Genomic DNA, 15,892 nt, shown 5'->3' with positions numbered 1-15,892 from the left:
TTCTAAATCTGGCCGGCGGACAGTCCAGGAATCTGTGTTTTTACATGAACAGAATGTGTCCTTTTATTTAAAATACATCTCTGGGTTATTTGTGGGGCATAGGAATTTGTTCTCCCCCCCACCATCAAAATCTAGTCCATCCCACCACATGGTCTGAGGGATGGTGGACCAGGCCCCTGCTGAAAAAGGTTGCTGACCCCTGCACTAGAACATGAGTAGGGAACCTGTAGCCCTCCAGACGTTGTTGGACTACAACACCTCTCAGCCCCAGACAGCATGGCCTATGATTCAGGATGATGGGAGTTGTGGTCCAGCAGCATCCGCATAACTGACTGAGAGCAGAGAGCTTCAGTTCTATGTTGTTGCTTGTCAAGAGCCTTCCAGGTGCCCAGGGTTCAGCTAAAGCCCATGGGATGCCATCAAGAGGTGATTCCTCCCATGCACTTTATCAGATCAGAAAGCTTGGGCAGCTGGGAAGGCTGCAGAGTAGTGGCAAAACATATGACGATGCCCAAGGCAGGTCCACACAACATGTGACTTGCCAGGCTGAACAATCCCCACCAATCATGTACCGGGGCCTGCCAGGGTCTTGGCACTTGCGCCCCTCCCTTTCCCTTGCAGTCATAAAATCATAGAATCACGGAATTGTAGTGTTGGAAGGAATGCCAAGGGCCATCTAGTCCAAGCCTCCACAAAGCAGGAAACACAGCTAAAGCATCCATGACAGATGGCCATTCAGCTTTTGCTTAAAAACCTCCAAGTCTCTGGATGCCAACTGAAAAAAGTTTGTTGAGCCTCTCTTGGCAGGATTCACATGGCTAGTGGGGAGCTCTGTTTAGCTACATCCATAAGAATATAAGAAGATGGTCCAGCGGCCAACCATGTACCTATGGGATGCCCCCAAGCAGGAAGTGAGTGCAGCAGGGCTCTCCCCACCTGCAGTTCCCAGCAACCAGTATTCTGCTTAGCAGGTCTGTGATTATATAATAACTGATTGTTTGACATTCAGAGGCATGTTTCCTCCACAGTGGAAGTAGAAGATAGCCATTGTGACTAGTAGTCATTGGTAGCCTTATCCCCCATGAATCTGTCTAATGATCCACTTATAGACAATCCAAACTGGTGACTACATCTTGGTGGAGCACATTCCATATAGTTTAGATTTTTTGTCTGTCCTGTGTCTTCTGCACTTCATGCTTCATTCCAGCATTTGAGTTGCTCACAACTCTTTTCACCCAGAAGAAAAAGTAATATGAAAATGCTACATCTCTTTTTGGAATGTAGTTGTAGATTTTAAACAGTAGATGTCAGGGCTGCTTTGCAGATACACAGGTGTGCAGTTCTGAAGTACTCTTTTGACCTAAAGTCTAGGTAGGGAACAACAAGGAACAGGAAAGCCCCGCCCCCATCACTTTAATCTGGCCTTGCAGGAAAGGGTTGTGTGATTTTTGTTGGGGCTACAGTGCAGTGAGGAGAGTCCTGCTATCCCAATCCTGATCTCTTTCTCTCTCCCCCCACGTTGTTATTATTAAAAAGGGAGAAAGAGTTGTTCAGTACTGTGAGACATGTGTCATCTATTCTATTTTAACAAGGAGAACACTGAATAATGGTTTCACCCTCTGCACTCTGTATTAGTAGTTGCTGTCCACTATACCACCTGAAGAAGGAATAGGGCCCTTTAGCTGTCGTTGGACTAAATATCCCATCATTCTTGAACATTGGCCAAGTTGGCTGCAGCTGATGGGAGCTCGAGTACCATCAAAATTTGAAAAATACTTGAAAGATTGCCCCACCTGCTATACACGGTGTCCTGCAAGAGAAGACCTCCTGCAGATGCCATCTCATCAGGGGAGACCATTCTGTGTGATATATAAAGTGGGTCTTTAGTGTGGTGGCACCCACCCTTTAATAATAATAATAATAATAATAATAATTTTTTATTTATACCCCGCCCTCCCCAGCCAAGGCCGGGCTCAGAGCGGCTTACAAACAATAATAAAAACAAGAAGAATGATTACAACTTAAAAACAAAAATAAAATACAACATTAAAATAATGGAACATTAAAATATTAAAATGTAGCCTCGTCACAGGAGGAGAAGGAAAAGGAAACAAGAGAGAGAGAGAGAGAGAGAGAGGGAATAAAATTGGCTCCAAACCAAAGGCCGGACGGAACAACTCTGTCTTACAGGCCCTGCGGAAAGAAATCAGATCCTGCAGGGCCCTGGTCTCATGAGGCAGAGCGTTCCACCAGACCGGAGCCAGAGTTGAAAAGGCCCTGGCTTTGGTTGAAGCCAATCTAACTTCCTTAGGGCCCGGGACCACTAGGGTGTTGCTATTTATGGACCTTGAGGCTCTCCGTGAGGCATACCGGGAGAGGCGGTCCCGTAGGTATGAGGGTCCTAGGCCGTGAAGGGCTTTAAAGGTCAAAAGCAGCACCTTAAATCTGACCCTGTACTCCACCGGGAGCCAGTGCAGCTTGAAAAGCACTGGGTGAATATGCTCCCATGGCAGAGACCCCGTGAGGAGCCTCGCTGCAGCATTCTGTACCCGCTGGAGTTTCTGGGACAGCTTCAAGGGCAGCCCCGCATAGAGCGAATTACAGTAGTCAAGCCTAGAGATGACCGTCGCATGGATCACTGTGGCCAAGTCAGGGCGGGAAAGGTAAGGGACCAACTGCTTGATGCGGCGAAGGTGGAAAAATGTCGCCTTGGCTGTTGCTGTAACCTGCGCCTCCATGGAAAGGGAGGCGTCAAGGATTACACCCAAACTCTTAACGGAAGGCAATGGCGCTAATTGGGCCCCCGCAAGAGAAGGGAGTTGGTCCCTCATCCCCATGCCATCCCGACCTAGCCATAGGACCTCTGTCTTCGAAGGATTTAGTTTCAATCGGCTCCCACAAAACCATCCAGCCACAGCTTCCAAGCATCTGGTCAGTGTGTCTGGGGTCGAGTCGGTGTGGCCATCCATCAGCAGATAGAGCTGAGTGTCATCAGCATATTGGTGACAGCCCAGCCCAAAGCTCCGGATAATCTGGGCAAGGGGGCGCATAAAGATGTTAAAAAGCATCGGGGAGAGAATTGCGCCCTGCGGCACTCCACACACCAAGGAGTGGCGCGACGACATTTCCCTCCCTAGTGCCACCCTCTGTCCCCGACCAGAGATAAAAGAGCACAACCAGTTACGGGCTATGCCCTGTATCCCCACGTCTGCGAGGCGGTGGTCCAGAAGATCATGATCGACCATGTCAAAGGCTGCTGACAAATCTAAAAGGATCAGCAGTCCTGACCCGCCTCGATCCAGTTGTCTACGGAGATCATCTGTTAGGGCAACCAGAGCCGTCTCCGTCCCAAAACCAGGACGGAAACCGGACTGAAATGGATCTAATGCCGATGTTTCCTCCAGAAACCTACCAAGCTGTTCAGCAACCGCTCTCTCAATTACCTTACCCAGGTATGGAAGATTTGAAACTTGGCGGTAATTTAGAACCCCTGCCCGCTACGCATTCAATGGGCACCATTATCAGCACCATTTTGGAAACCTAATGAAGATCTTGCTTTTCCATCAAGTCTTTTAAGTGAACATTTTGTCCGTCTGAATCTGTGTTGAACTTGAACTTGTTTGAATTGTTTTTTTTAAATGGAATTGTTAAACATGTTTTATATATGTTGAAATGGTTTTAATCGTTCCATACACAGTTGTGCGTGGTGTGGTGAACGTGGGCAGAGTTCAGCATTTTCTCCCTCTCTCTTAACACTAGAACTTGGGGACACCCAGCGAAGCTGGTCAAGATCCAGGACACACAAAAGAAAGTACAGTGGACCCTCTGGATACGAATTAAATTCGTTCTGGGGTTCCGTTCACAGGGGCGTCCTGCCCATAGAGGCTAGTGGCACGGGGCGCCAGGGAAGAGGCAGAGGCTGGACGCGGTGGCTCCCGGCATCAGCTCACCACCCTTGCCTGCCTCTGCCATTCCACACCGAAGCAGCGCCGTACCTGGAGTCTCCACCTGCCATGGCTACCGCAGCACAAAGCGTCCAGCTGAGCCAGGAGGTGCTGCGTCCAGCCTCTGCCTCTTCCCCGCCAGAGGAGCCACCCTCCAGCCACTGCCTGCCTCCTCCAGCCTCGCCGGAGGTCAACAACTCTGGGAAATGGGGGGGGGGGAACCGGAGGGACCTTTGCACCATGGCACTGGATATGCTTAAGATGGCGCTGTCCATCCGCAACCCAAAAAGTCCATAGGCAGGGGCGCTCCTTCTGCACATGTGCACAGCACGATTGAGCATTTCTGCACATGCCGGCATGGTGAAACATGGAAGTATACACTTCCAGGTTTGCCGCATTCGTAATCCGAAAGTTATGTATCCAGAGCGGTACGTAACTAGAGGGTCCACTGTACTTCTCCTACACAGTGTGTGGTTAAACTATGGGATTCACTCCCACAAGCAGCGATGGGCACCAACTTGGGTGGTTTTAAAAGAGAATTAGACCAAATAATGGAGGGGAAGGCCCTGTTCTGCCTCCACTGTCACAGCAATATGCTCAGAATCCCAAGTGGGGAGAGGGCTCTTTCGCCTAGTGAAAGCAGTGAGTGGGGGAATGCAGAGAGGAAGGGATAGCACAATAGCATGACTCCCATCTCCCCCACAGCACACACACAGGAGCTGAATTGGGTTTGTTCTGGAGCACCATAAGTCCTTCAAATTGCAACAATACAATAACACATTTGTATTCCACACCATTTGTTACATTACAAATGAAAACAAAATATAGAATGTTTTGTGTGTGTGTGTGTCCCTCATTAATTGTGCTGCTTTAAGGGTCAATATTAATTTTATTTTTCATGCTTAAGGCTTTGTTTTGACATTCTGCAACGGTCTCTATTTGCCATGCTGAGATAGGGTCATAAACCTAGACATTTTTCAGAAATGTAAATTGGCACAGAAGCAATTTAAACAAAATAAAATAATGGATAAATAGACAAGATACTCTACGGCGGGGTTTTTGTCTCCCCCGGAAAGTTTAGACTTTATATAATAACATTTTAAATACAGATATATTTGTAAATACACTTTCTCCATAGATAACAATATAACATTTCAAAATCTCCATTCACCAGATGCAAAATCACTTAAAAAGTAAAGGTAAAGGGACCCCTGACCATTAGGTCCAGTCGTGGCCGACTCTGGGGTTGCGGCACTCATCTCGCTTTATAGGCCGAGGGAGCCAGCGTACAGATTCTGGGTCATGTGGCCACCATGACTAAGCCGCTTCTAGTGAACCAGAGAAGCACGGAAATGCTGTTTACCTTCCCGCTGGAGCGGTACCTATTTATCTACTTGCACTTTGATGTGCTTTCGAACTGCTAGGTTGGCAGGAGCAGGGACTGAGCAACGGGAGCTCACCCCGTCGCGGGGATTCGAACTGCCGACCTTCTGATCGGCAAGTCCTAGGCTCTGTGGTTTAACCCACAGCGCCACCCATGTGCTTAGGTAAAGGGACCCTTGACCATTAGGTCAAGTCGTGACCAACTCTGGGGTTGCGGCGTTCATCTTGCTTTACTGGCCAAGGGAGCCAGCGTTTGTCCGCAGACAGCTTCTGGGTCATGTGGCCAGCATGACTAAGCTGCTTCTGGCAAACCAGAGCAGCGCACGGAAACGCCGTTTACCTTCCCGCCGGAGTGGTACCTATTGATCAACTTGCACTTTGACATGCTTTCGAACTGCTAGGTTGGCAGGAGCAGGGACTGAGCAACGGGAGCTCACCCCGTTGCGGGGATTCGAACTGCCGACCTTCTGATCGGCAAGTCCTAGGCTCTGTGGTTTAACCCACAGCGCCACCCATGTCCCGCAAAATCACTTACAGTACATTAAAAAAATAGCTCCACCAAGGTGGGGTGGGGAAACACAGAAGAAATAATCAATAGAAAACTCATGGCTGGAGAAAAGGGATATGAGCTAGTGAGAAACTTTCTTGACCTGCCCCCTTTGAAATGCATGGAGGGTGCATCGGAGAGTACAACTGCAGAAGATTCCATATATGCTGTTAAAGAGAGTGGGTCTGCTCCATACCCTCCAGGAGCTCTTTTCCTGCCTGGAATGTGTCCTTGACAGAAAAACAAGAGGCAACTGATTGATAATGCTGTGTCATCAGCAACGGCAGCAGGGATGCCATCCCCAGACATCTGAGCTTTAAAAGCAGAGTAGAGAGTTGACAGGGTAGTGGCTTTATCTTTATGTTTAAACATTTTAACTCTCTAAAAAATGTGACTTGTAGATGAAACTTGGCAATCTTCTATTTGTGTGTCTGGCTTATAGGCAGGGACAGCCGCAAGGGAGAAATGGTGATGCCCAATGATTCCTTTAGCCCTGCTTTCCCTCTTCTTGCCTGCCTGCTCCTTCTCCTCAGGCCAAGAAACCTGATCTCTCAGGCTTAATGTCCACAAGCAGTGGAATGAGGTGGTAGAGCCCTGAAGGGGATGGCAGAATAGATGGGACTACTTGAGGCTGAAGGTGGGAGGCAGCTGCCATTTGAGTGTGTTCCCCATGTCCAGGCACCCCCTGCAAGCAGAAAAGCAGCACACCCAGGGGAAATGTTGTAACCAACTTCTCTCTTTGCTTTATTTGCTCTACTTGCAGGGAATCACTCTCTTTCTCAAACACACTCGCCACTCTAATACCTCCGAGCTAAGCAGTGGGGATACGAGTTTAGAAGGGGATACAGAAGGGGTGGAGTTGGTAATCTTTTGTAACATGGTGTCATGTGCAAGGCTAAAATTTTCTGTCCCCCAAATGGATCTTCTCAGTTTTGTGCCCTGTCTGCTCAGTGCCCTGTGGGGAGGAACTGTCCGCACAACCCTGAATCTGGCACTGGCTGCAGAGAAAAAGCAGCAGCGAGGGTTAACTCCTTCCCCACTGCTGTTGCTGCTTTTCCATAAATGCTCACCATGACTCCACATTCACAACTCTTGTATTTAAGGCCCAAACTCTGGTTGCATCTGAACTATTGATAAATAAAGACCATCTTACAGCTCTCTGTATGCACAGAAATACGGTATTTTGAGGTCTTATCTGTGCTGTGAATGTAACAAAAAACATGAACAGGTGGTTGAGAGTGCTGGTCCACGAAGAGACACGTGCTATGGATTTTTGATTCTGTGCCTTGTGTGGTATCCTTTAATTTCACAGATTACTCTTTCGACCTGTTCTTCCTTCAGAGAGCTCTGTACAGCTTGCAGGTCAAGGAATCTAGGTGAGCTTTCCACTTAGGCAATTTAGACTGTTCCTTGGTTTTACATTGTAATGTGCTTACTTCAAAATGTGGTTAAACCAGCCCTTCTGCAGTCATGTTCATTCTGCTGAGTCAAACCCCTGTCACCTGCCCTAAAGTCCTGCTCTGATGGCATTTCTGTTCCAGCCAGCCCTGAGTTCTGCTCTTTCCAAATTCCAATTTAACCAGAGAAAAATCTGTAATTAATTTCAGAATCAAACCACACCATTTGTTTTGGTTCATATGCATCTTCTGTCTACCACTTTTCTTGTCCTGATGTGCATATCTCTCAGTAAAACACTGCAGAAAAGCAATCCTGATATGATCACATCCCTCACTACAATGCAGAGTGTGCTACTGATGCATGCATGTATCCCAAGGAATCTTGATGCAACTGTGCATATGATCACATCATGCTTGCTTTGGTGATGCAGAGGGAAGGAGACATGAATTAACTGAAAAGGAAGGAAACTGTGGGCGCACAGTGTTCTGTGTGAGGAGAGAGCGAGCAATGGAGAATCCTTATCAAAAAACAGTGAAAGGTAATTGTTCTGACCTAACAAGTCTATACTTCTAGTTGTGTTGGTGTACCTGATTTTTTTGATATTGCACGAAGTACATTGGATCCCATTGCTCCCCCGCTAATTTCTACAGTAATCATTTCACTACTGACCTTTTCATAGAGTTAACCCAAAAAGAAAGAATATACTGTTGTATTCCAACTTATCTCACAGCCACATACAAATCAGGTGCTTAAAGCATATGTGAGCATTTGAATAGTAGTGTTTCTTAAGTTTACACTCTATGATAAATAAACTATTTAAAATGGAACTCTAGTCTAAGCAAGTGCTAACAAGGATGCCGTCTATCATTTAGGGTTGCCAACTGCCCTGCTCCTCTGCCTTTAATAGCAGCTTGGATTGAAAGAATCAGCATTTGAGAGAGAAACACAGTCACCTGCACATATCTGCAGATCAAGCTGTTGTTAAATGCACAGGCGCAGTGCTGGTAAAAGAAGCTGGCAACACTAGTACCATTGCACATTATGGAAGCTGTTTAGCAGTAAATGCGTGAAGCACAAGAGATTTGGAGTCTGAGCATCCTGAGAAAGTGATGGTTTGTGGACGCATCAAGGTGGAGAAAAGGGTCAAACAGATTAACTTTCCCCCATTTTAATAGCCTGCATTGTTTTGAGGGATTGTTCAAGGCATGGTGGTATGCTCTCACTCCACGAAAATAAGACGAGCAGTTCAGTAGTCAGGGAAAAATCCCACTCCTAATCCCATAAACCTTTGAGCAGCCTCCAAAAACCTCAGATCTTGTCCACAGATGGCAGTGATGGGCGATCACAACTGGCATGGAGATCACTGGCCCAGAAAGAAACTTCATTGCTTAAAACTACGTGGCTCAGTTCACTGTTTCTTTTGTACCAGGATCTCCTAAATCATGATTCTATCACTACGGATATATTGCAAAATGCTTGAATATTGCACCTTTCAGTTACTTGCTGAAGTGTCAGGAGGATTGCAGGCAACAATACTCTGAACACAAATACTTCAATTCCTTTTGCTGACAAAACCATTAGACCTTTAAAAACAAAGCTTGTTCTGTTTTCTTCACAGATGGAGAAACCATGGGGATTGGTGATGGGGGTGAAGGTTCCTTGAAACTGGAGAACAGTATTTGCTTTGGTCCTTCATTTGCTTCATATCTTGGGGTTACCTGGGGGCTTCAGTGCCTAAGACAAAAGCAAAGAGATGCTGAAGTCAAAGAAAAGAAAAACAAAGTTTCCCAAGTTTCTCCATGTTGCAGTCCTAAGTACACCACCTATTTTTTAGCTATTTTAGTTTGATTAAGCTAGTTATACAAAAATGGAGGTGCTCAAGACAGCTTGCATAAAAGCCCAATAAAAGCAATAATAAAATCATTATACATACAAATTGATAAGAAATGTGAAAATAGCATCTTAAAAACAAAAAATGAAAAATGAAACTCCTCCATCATATTTCTCTGGCTACATAGATTGATATATGCTCTTCACCTTTGCTCTGATATATTTGTACACACATGCAGATCCCACAGATTCAGCTCTCCAAACAAAGAGCACCTTTTACTTCCTTGTTTGCCTTTTGTTGGTTAGCTGAGGAATGGAGGGAGGGAGGCGTAGTGATAAGACAAATTAGTGAGCCTTTTTTCTAGGCTTTCACAGGTTTTCTTGGCTTTGGGGGGCGGGGTCAAAATTCCATGGTCAGGAACACATTAGAAATTTCCCCATAGGTATACGTAGAAAAGATGGATTGCGGGTGGCGCTGTGAGTTAATGTGGTCATGCTGGCCACATGACCCGGAAGCTGTACGCCGGCTCCCTCGGCCAGTAAAGCGAGATGAGCGCCACAACCCCAGAGTCGTCCGCGACTGGACCTAACGATCAGGGGTCCCTTTACCTTTACACGTAGAAATAGTGGACTCATGTAAACACTTGCAGACTGAATGATTTCTAGGAAACACATTGTGCTCAGTAAGTGGGGCCTGTATGTATGTATACATCTCCACCATCCATTTTTGTGGTGTGCCACATCCTCAAATTATTCCTGCCTTTCTCCCTTGAATAAGAGGTAGGGATGGTCACTAACTTGGATGGCTTTAAACTAAAACTAGACAGCTTGATGGAGCATAAAGCTACCACTGGCTATTAGCCACAACAGCTGTGTTCTATGCACACTGCTGGGGCACCATGGCTCTGAACAACATCTGCTGGGAATTGCAGTGGGGAGAGTGCAGTTGTGCTCAGGTTCTGCTTGCAGGCCTGCATAGCCTGCCCTACGCTCCCCAAATGGCTTCCTTCCCTCAGGTGCAATGCACACGTTCTTTGCCTCAGGGAACAAAAGGTTATGGTTGAGCACATTGCCACAGGAATGAAGAAAATGGCTGCTGGGTCTTCCCCTGAGAGATGAGGCCACAGGGTCCTTCTTGCCCAGCATGCTGTCCTTGCAGTGGCCAACCTAGGGGAAGCCCAGAAGCAGGGCCTGAGCCCAACAGCACATTCCCAGCCTGCTGCTCCCAGAAGCCATCATTCAAAGACATCCTGCCTCCAACAGCGGGCGACTGGACACTCTGCAGCTCAGCATCTTCCTTGTGAATCTTGGGGCTCCTTACCTGGGGCGGAGGTGGCGGAGCTGTCTTACGCTTGAAGTGGGGAGAAGGAGTTTCCATCATCGCTGCCGCCTGTAAGAGAAGTGCCACATGTTCCTGATCAGTCACCCCCCTTTTCTCTCTTCAACACAACCAACCCACCCAGGCAGCTTATTTGGAGCTTATTTGAAAATTCCAATTCCAATTAATATTAATATTAACGCAATGAATAAATAAATACGATATTGATCATAATGGAGATTTATCCTGCCTTCTGCAAAAGTGCACAAAATCAGCACAGTACAAAATAAGGTAAAAACAAATGGCAGTCTTAAAAGCAGATGATGAGGATGATTTGCATTTGTTAGAAACTTTATTTAAAAGGGGGGGGTGTATATCCAATACTAGTCATACTTAGAGAAGTCCCATTGAAGTTAATGGATGTGGCTAACTTAGGTTCATTCATTTCAGTGAGTCTACCCTGAATAGAACTTAGTTGGATGCAACCCAAAATCTCAAGGAGATTTACAACCAATTCACATTCAAAAAGCAGGGTGGGGTGGGAGGCATAGGACTGCAGGTTCCATCTGTAATCTGGCTGATTTTTTTCCTGTCAACCTTTACCAAGGTTCCCCCTTAACCAAGATTTGAAATCAGGATTTGAGGCTGCTTCTGTAGTTAACAGAGGGCCTCATTAACTTTGGGGGTAATGGCATCTATCTGAACTACCCTTGCCATTTTTTCTAACTGCAGCCTCTCTCAGCACCCTGGGAAAAAGTGAAAATGGACAACTAGTTGATTGAAGAAGAATCACACTGGTGATAGTTGCACCAGCTAGAAAGGAGAGAGAAAATCCTGAAGCAATTACTTACTGCATTGCTGTTGACAGAAGAAAACCCTGTCTTGGCAGTTGGAATCGGAGGCGGAGGAATGTTTGGCTTTACAATTGGCTGGAATAAAAGAAAACAGGAGATTATCTAAAACATTTCCGCATAGTAAGCAAGAAAGATATCAAGACAGCAGGCAAGGATATCTGAAGAAGGCACCATTTTTTAGGGGACAGAAAGCAAGGCAGGAGCAGTGCTTTCTGTGTTTTCTTAATACTCAGAATCTGACTCAGCTGTCTGCAGCAATTGCCAGCTAAGTGAGCTTGTTGTCAGGGCTTGTGTGTGCAACATAGACTTATACTAATTTAACATTCTTTTCCTTTTCTCTGGAAACAGCAGTTCTTTTAGGAGAGGAGAGGGCACTCTTTACAGAGAATTCTCAGCAATCTCCCCAAACAACAATGCCCAGGATTCTTTGCAGGAAGCTGTGACAATTAAATTGGTATAAAACCAGAGGTGGATTTAGGGGAGCAAAACTGGTTCAGTTACACTGGGCATAGAGCCTCGGGGACACCTTAGGGGATGCTGAATCTATGATTTAGAATAGAGCACAAGAGGCCGGGGACACTGAACTTTTGCATCACACAGGGTGCTGCTGAATTTGAGACCCCAAGATCCGCCCCAGATAAAACCTATATAGTTTGGTGGTGTAGATGTGTGATCTGTGCACATAAAAGGGACTACTCAAAGGGAGTACTACTGTGTGCTGGCCATGCAACAAGCTATGTGAACTCTACCATAAGAAAACCTTCACTGAAGCAAGCCATGGCCACTCACCAGATGCCATATAACTACTGGAGTGGGGGAGGTAAAACCTAAGCTGCCAAGGAACAATCATGAGCACAGGAATGTGTTCCCAATTTTTCCTTGGCAATAGCTTTTGCATTCAGAACTGTTTAAATTCAGCACCGGGTACAAGCCCTGCTGCTTGCCAGCAGGCTCACCTGATGTCATATGCTGGCAGGTGACTGACAGGTGCGTGGAGCTACCCACCAATCAAAAGTGGTCCGTGGAGGAGTGGCTCTAGTTGATCTGGCTCACTGGACAAAAGTGGTTCCCCAGCCTTTGTATATAGACAATACTGGGCTGCAGGGACCAATGGGCTGACTCAGGGTGAAATGGCTTTAGAAGTCCAACTCATTGTTTTATTCATCTAGGCAAGCATCCCACAATCATGTAAAAAGGTAAAAAGGTAAAGGGCCCCTGAGTGGTTAAATCCAGTCAAATTCAACTATGGGGTGCGGCTTTCATCTCTGCTTTCAGGCTGAGGGAGCCGGCGTTCGTCCGCAGACAGCTTTCCAGGTCATGTGACCAGCATGACTAAACTGCATCTGGCACAATGGGACACTGTGACGAAACCCAGAGTGCTCACAGAAATGCCATTTAGCAGTACCTATTTATCTATTTGTGCTGGCATGCTTTTGGACTGCTACGTTGGCAGGAGCTGGGACAGAGCAACAGGAGCTCACCCCATCATGCAGATTCAAACTGCCAACCTCACATAGCTGTCAAGTGTCCCTTATTTGAAGGGACAGTCCCTTATTCTAACGCCATGTCCCGCTGCTATCCCTTATTGATGGATGTCCCTTAAATGTCCCTTAAATAATGTCCCTTAAATTTCAAAGGAAGCAGCTCCTCTCCCTCTCTCCCTGCTGGCCTGGGAGGAGGGAGGCTCCAACTGTGTTGCTTGGCTGTGTTGCTCACCCAATAAGAAGTCTAAGAACGACTGGGGGGTGGAGCTTGCATGCCTTGTGTGTGGCTAGTTAATGCAAGCTGAGGAGGTTTTTGAATGCTGGATGCCATTTCGTTGCACGTGCTGCTGCAAACTTTGCAGTGCAATGCCAGGCTGGGGAGCCATCTTAAACTGAGGCTGCATAGGCCTTGTGGTGCATGTGATTCAGATTCTATTCAGTTGAACCTCTGGTTACAAAGTTTGTTGGACAGTGTTCTCGAAGCTACCCAGCATGAGTTTGACCAGACTGCAGGAGGACAGGAAGACTGGAGTGCCTGGAACAGGTGAGGCTGCAGGTCCCTTATTTTGGCTGCTGGTCCCTTATTTTCAAATCTGTAAGTTGACAGCTATGCAACCTCATGATCAGCAAGCTCAAGACCACAGTGCCACCTGCGTCCCTTTTAGGCTCATAGAATCATTGTAGAATTGGAAGGCGCCAAAAAAGTCATATAGTCCAACCCTCAAATAAATGGAATAAATAAATTGGATTGAATAAACTACTGATTCAGTATACTCTATTTGTCAGCCAGTTAAAACATGACCATTTGTTTCCTTGACCTCAAAAACATGGGATTTAACACCCTATTTACTCTTCTATGGATTGAGATATGAAAGTTGAGAAATGGTGCCATACGATCCCCCTGGAACTCCAATGGTCAATATTAGTGGGGATATAATAGCACTCTTGATTCAGCTTTTCTCCCACTCCAGAAGGATCCTTCTTGAGCTCATTTAGGAACTTACCATTCTGACATTTTGATACATGGTTGATATGTGGTTGCACGGTTCATCTGGAATTTGCTGAGGAATTATAAGAAGCAACATTTGGTTAGTGCTTCTATAAAGCGGAATAGTTGAATACACTTTCATGCCACCTGACTTTCTAGAACCCCAACAAATCACAAAGACACACGTTTCAACATTCCCCATGTTAAAAGAACAAAATTTTCCATGAACATGAAAAACACCATGCTGGGGAGAAAGGTTTTTGCCTCAAGTTTATCTGTGACATGTTAATTTTGTGTGTGTGGTTGTGTGTGTGTTTTAAAGTAACTAACATGTTTAGTACACATGTTTACTCTAAAACAAGTCACATTAAATGCAGTGGAATTTAGTTCTGACCAGAAATACATACAATTGTATTGCACATTTTTGACATCGCTTTCATTCTTTTTTAAGCATTGCTATTAGCATAAATATATTTCCTTGTCAGAATGATGAGATATAATTGTGTAGATTCCATATTGCATTACATTTGCTGGGTTTTTCTTAGATTTTACTGTTACTAGGAGGAAAGGATGGTACCATCTAATCTTGGTCAGAGACAATTTAGCAGGCTTTCTGTTCCATCCCCTTTGTGCATTTAATCTGGTGAATTTTGTTCTTAGAAACCCACATGAAAACGTGTACTTCAATGCATATTTTTGAACATTTTTTCAAAGGATGCATTTCTAAATGTATTTTATTTTATCACAAAATATGCACATTCTTGAGCAAAATTCAGAGAAGTGTAAAATCCAAAGAACAACTATATTCTGATATGTACATTAATCCAGCTGGTGCTGATTGGTCAGTTCAGGCTGCAATTCACAAACAATTAATTCCAGAAGCATTCTAGTTTCCAGTGTTGTTGTGGTCCATATTTTAAGGAATAACTATTTCATTTAATATTACTTACAACAGAAACTGGTGGTTTGTTTGCTTGGGGTGGAGGTGGAGGGAGCAGAACTCTGGAAGAGGTGACCTAAAAGCAAGAAACAGCTTTTTAAACAGTGCGCCATCTTTGCTTTTCAAAACAACAATGAGGTATCCTCAGTTGTCACATGAATCTTACACATTACACAGGCATGCTAGAGAAACATATAGACGGTCATTTCAGGACTGAAAGGTAGACGTGCAAGTGCTCAGTCAGTGAGTTGTATCAAATTAAAACAAACTCAGAGCAGATCCACTGAAATCAGTGGATGGTTAAACAGGTCATGTCCATTGATTTCAGTGGGTCTACTCTCAGTGTGACTTAGTTGCATACAAGTCAGAGATGTTTCAGTAGAAAATGAAAGCATATACAAGATAAACACAGTGAGGTAGGACAAGACTCACCGTTTATATTTGTGTTGTTGGGTGAACATCTTAGGATATTTTATATGGTACAAAATAAAAAAATTCCTTCCAGTAGCACCTTAAAGACCAACTGAGTTAGTTCTAGAACTAACTCAGTTGGTCTTTAAGGTGCTACTGGAAGGAATTTTTTTATTTTGTTTTGACCATGGCAGACCAACACGGCTACCTATCTGTAACTGGTTATATGGTACAGTGTTTTATGTTTTCTGGTTTTTAATTGGTTTTATTTTTGTATTATATCTTGTTAATTCACTTTTAGACTTTTTAGTGCAAAATGACTAACAAACAAAATAAAAAATGAAATAAACGCACCATGCTAGGGGCTCAATTTTGGAGTTGCTGAGAACTTGAGCATTGCATAGCTATACAGCAGGGTAAGGAACCTCTGGTTCATGAGCCAATCTGGGCTCATCACCCTTCTCTAAGGCCATTCTGGGCAAGCCATACTGACTCGTCCTATACCTGATGTCATACAGGTAAGGGCGGTGCTTTGCCAAAGCCCACTGGAGCAAAGTGTCCTCGCTCTGGGACTTCAAAGCACCAAATCCCATGACATCATGAAATTGAAAGGTGGGTAGGCTCACCCGCCTATCAAATTTGGCCAGTATGGTGGATCCTGATAAGGATTTGGACCATGGAACCCAAACAGTTCTGGTATATAGCATGGGGTGGATTCCCTGGAGTTGGAATTTTTTTTTAAAAAAAGATTGCTTTCCTTTCACCTGAAATATTCTTGCATATTGCCAGGAGAGG

The 15,892-nt window shown here is 45.2% G+C and overlaps 1 protein-coding gene across 1 annotated transcript in view; it reads right to left on the bottom strand.

Moving 5' to 3' along the window:
- Nucleotides 1–8,428: 8,428 nt before the first annotated feature.
- ADAM28 (ADAM metallopeptidase domain 28) overlaps nt 8,429–15,892 on the bottom strand; it is a 71,606-nt gene continuing 64,142 nt past the window's right edge. Inside the window, exons 21-25 of the mRNA XM_081843282.1 lie at nt 14,697–14,762; nt 13,763–13,819; nt 11,272–11,349; nt 10,424–10,492; nt 8,429–9,006 (exon numbers count right to left, since the gene is read on the bottom strand). Coding sequence (XP_081699408.1) covers nt 8,974–9,006; nt 10,424–10,492; nt 11,272–11,349; nt 13,763–13,819; nt 14,697–14,762 — 303 coding nt within the window. The 3' untranslated portion in view covers nt 8,429–8,973. The remainder of the gene's footprint in view (nt 9,007–10,423; nt 10,493–11,271; nt 11,350–13,762; nt 13,820–14,696; nt 14,763–15,892) is intronic.

The sequence above is a fragment of the Podarcis erhardii genome, assembly GCF_964252035.2.
Source record: "Podarcis erhardii genome assembly, chromosome: 16".
In the NCBI taxonomy this organism is placed as follows: Eukaryota; Metazoa; Chordata; class Lepidosauria; order Squamata; family Lacertidae; genus Podarcis; species Podarcis erhardii.
Note: the sequence above shows the minus strand (reverse complement) of the source record. Positions and strands in the feature narration are given on the sequence as shown.